At 46.2% G+C, this 3,360-nt stretch overlaps 1 protein-coding gene across 1 annotated transcript; it reads left to right on the top strand.

Annotated features, from left to right (window-relative positions):
* Positions 1-403: 403 nt before the first annotated feature.
* Positions 404-2,874, top strand: LOC125947615 (uncharacterized). Its single transcript, XM_049672764.1, is given in 2 exon segments — positions 404-1,807; positions 1,809-2,874. Coding segments are annotated over 2 exon segments (2,385 nt in total). The 5' UTR covers positions 404-428; the 3' UTR covers positions 2,815-2,874.
* The last annotated feature ends 486 nt before the right edge of the window (positions 2,875-3,360 follow it).

Below are 3,360 nucleotides of genomic sequence, written 5' to 3'. Positions count from 1 at the left end.
TCGCATATCTTAACAACATTTGAATGAAAATTATGGGGTTTTACGTGCCAAAACCAGTTCTGATTATGAGGCACGCCGTAGTGGGGGACTCCGGAAATTTGGACCACCTGGGGTTCTTTAACGTGCACCTAAATCTAAGTACACGGGTGTTTTCGCATTTCGCCCCCATCGAAATGCGGCCGCCGTGGCCGGGATTCAGCAACATTTGAATGACAAACAGCCAGTATGCATTGTTAGCACGTGGCAATCATTATCATCATTCGAAATGATGCTGCAGTGTTTTGCTAATTATTCACATGTTGCGCATGGCAGAGCCATATATATTTCTTCCCTCATGTTTTCATGAATAAACTGTTGCAAGTCAGCGCTGTGTGCGTGTCGCTCTCTCGTGTCCGTGTTTTTTTTTTTTTTGCGCTGTGTTTTCGGCAATGAATCACCAACACGCCCAAGCTTCCACGCTAAATCACTTCATTTCTAGTACAACGGGCCCTTTTTCATGTTCTGTGCCGCCCCCCAATGTTTTAGTCAGTTATATTGCCGTCGCCGTATGCCGAGCTCGGGCTTTCGCATACTGCATCCGTGTTAATATCTTGCCTCCTGAGGTGAAATTCCTGTGTGCTGGTTTCACACCCTCTATTGGGCATGGCGTGAGGATATGCAAGATTCTACGTTCCGAGTGGCAACGTCAAGCTCGTCTATACCGTGACAGCCTTTATCTCCAGCTTCAACGCCTCGAGAGACCGTCCACGGCAAAAAAGAAATGGCGCGAGTTGTGTGCGCTAACCGACAGAACGACTGAGTTTCTCTGGCAGCGCACGCTCACCGCCTTACGAGACATCACTCCGAAGAAGTCGCCGCAGACAAGTAACCGTGTGCACATTGTGGGTGACGTGGATCTTCCAGAAAAAGTAAGACAGCTTCTTAGTCTTGGACCGAAATTCGCTGTGGAGCCTCGGAAAACACCACATGAACTACTCACGCTTGTTAGACAAATTTCTCAACGCATTCCGGAAGGTGAATCAAATAGGTGTGTCTCTGAAGGTGTAGACATTTTGTTACGGCGAAAACCACCTTGTAGTGCTTTGCCGACTAAACATGTAGCTTCTTTCTTGAAGGCGCGGTCCCTTGTGCTTTTACCTTCTGACAAAGAAGGTGGCTTTGCTGTTTTGCCATCCGGTACCTTCAATACCAAGGCCACTCTAGCGATTGATTCCGTTTTTCGACGAGAGGACGGTATTTCTCTCACTAAAGTAAAATCCGAAGCCAAGAGGCTTTGCAATGCCCTAAGCCTTGACAAATTAGCAAAGTCGGTCGAAAAATCAACAAAGCTGAGCTTGGACTTCCTTTTTACCGCTAAAACGCACAAGAATGACTGCCCTCTACGAGTAATGGTAACTGAAAACGGGACATGGCAGAAATCTGTCGCCATATTTCTGCAAAATAAGCTTAACCTACTAACCATTGACGACCCTTATCTGGTAAGAGACTCGGACGCCGTAATCGAGTTTTTAAAAGGAAATAACAAGGCTCTCAGGGCTTTTTCTATCGATGTGAAAGACCTGTATTATTCCCTACCACACGACGAGATGCTAAAATGTGTAGAAGGATGCATCGACAACTTTGGATCGATAGCATTTCAGAACGAGACAGGAGTTGCGGTCAGTGGCTTTTTGGAAATGTTGACATTTTACCTTAAATCGACCTTTGTCTCTTGGGAAGAGAGCCAGTACATTCAAAAAAGTGGAATTTGCATAGGTTCATGTCTTGCGCCTGTCCTCAGTGATATTTACCTCGCAAAAAAAGAAAGACCGCACCATTCAGACTTGTCTTGATATGTCCTTAGTCGCTAAAGTCTGCAGATATGTAGATGATTTTTTAGTTCTTATCGAATGTCCAGAGGAGGTGTTTGAGCAGGCTGCAGGGAAAGTGTTAGATGTATTCAGGCAAAACCTGCATCCGTTAGAGCTGACGCATGAGCTACCTGAAAATAACTCTCTAAGGTTTTTGGACGTCAAGCTGTGCTTGTCCAGTAGACACTTGTGCTGGTCCTTTGAACCGAGGAGCGGGAAACCGCTTCTCTCTTTCAAGTCAGCACATTCGAAATTAGTTAAAAGAGGAATCATTAATGTGTGCCTGGTCAATGCCCTCAGAAGGTCATGTCCGCATTCAATGCAAATAAGTTTTGATGCGCAGGTTGACCGCTTGTTATCTGCCGGATACACGAAGGCTTTAATATCAGCAGTCGCGGAAAAACTTTGTAAGCAAATCAAGCTGGGTGAAAACAATCGTGCACCACGTCCGCCAGTGGAAAAGAAAAAACTTGCAGTACTTCCGTATATACATGATGTATCCCACAAACTGAAGAGAGTAGGGCAACGCGCTGGTGTAGCGGTGGTTTTTTCAGCTCCGGAAAAACTATCGAAACTTTGCAGGTTTGGTTCGCAAACCAGGCGTGGGCGATGTACTGTGAAACACAGGAACCCGTTAGTGTCCTGCACCACTGGCGTGGTGTATATGATACCTCTTTCCTGTGGAAAAAAGTATGTGGGACAGACCGGCAGGTGCATAAACGATCGTCTCAGGGAACACCATAACAACGTATACAACACGATACAGGGTCATCTGGGCATTCATTGCCGTGATCATGGGTGTAAGCCCTATTTTGACAAAAGCGAAGTGCTGGCTAGGCATAATTCGCAGCTGACACGTGAAATCATTGAGGCAGATTTTATAAGGAAATTCGATAGCTCGTGCGTCAGTTCACCTTCTATTGCACTTTCATCTCGAGAAATCGCATATCTTAACAACATTTGAATGACAAACAGCCAGTATGCATTGTTAGCACGTGGCTATCATTATCATCATTCGAAATGATGCTGCAGTGTTTCGCTAATTATTCACATGTTGCGCATGGCAGAGCCATATATATTTCTTCCCTCATGTTTTCATGAATAAACTGTTGCAAGTCAGCGCTGTGTACGTGTCGCTCTCTCGTGTCCGTGTTTTTTTTTTTTTTGCGCTGTGTTTTCGGCAATGAATCACCAACACGCCCAAGCTTCCACGCTAAATCACTTCATTCCTCGCCGTAGCTATTATGGTGGTGCGGCGCATGCGCACGTGGTCTCCTCCTCGCCAGCTCCCTCCTTTTCGGGACCCCGCCTCTCTTATCTCCGCGGCGCGTCGACGCAGTAGAAAATAGAAAAGGCGAAAGCTTGCACTAGGCCGCGCAAAGCTCAAGACAGCGAAGCTGGCCGATTGATTGCGTCCCTTGGTTGTAGCTAGGCTGAACTTGGCGATGTCGAGGTTTAAACTTTGTTGTAGCTAGGCCTATACTCGTGTACGTCATCTGTGCTTGTAGTG

This window comes from Dermacentor silvarum, chromosome 8 (genome assembly GCF_013339745.2).
Source record: "Dermacentor silvarum isolate Dsil-2018 chromosome 8, BIME_Dsil_1.4, whole genome shotgun sequence".
NCBI lineage: Eukaryota > Metazoa > Arthropoda > Arachnida > Ixodida > Ixodidae > Dermacentor > Dermacentor silvarum.
Note: the sequence above shows the minus strand (reverse complement) of the source record. Positions and strands in the feature narration are given on the sequence as shown.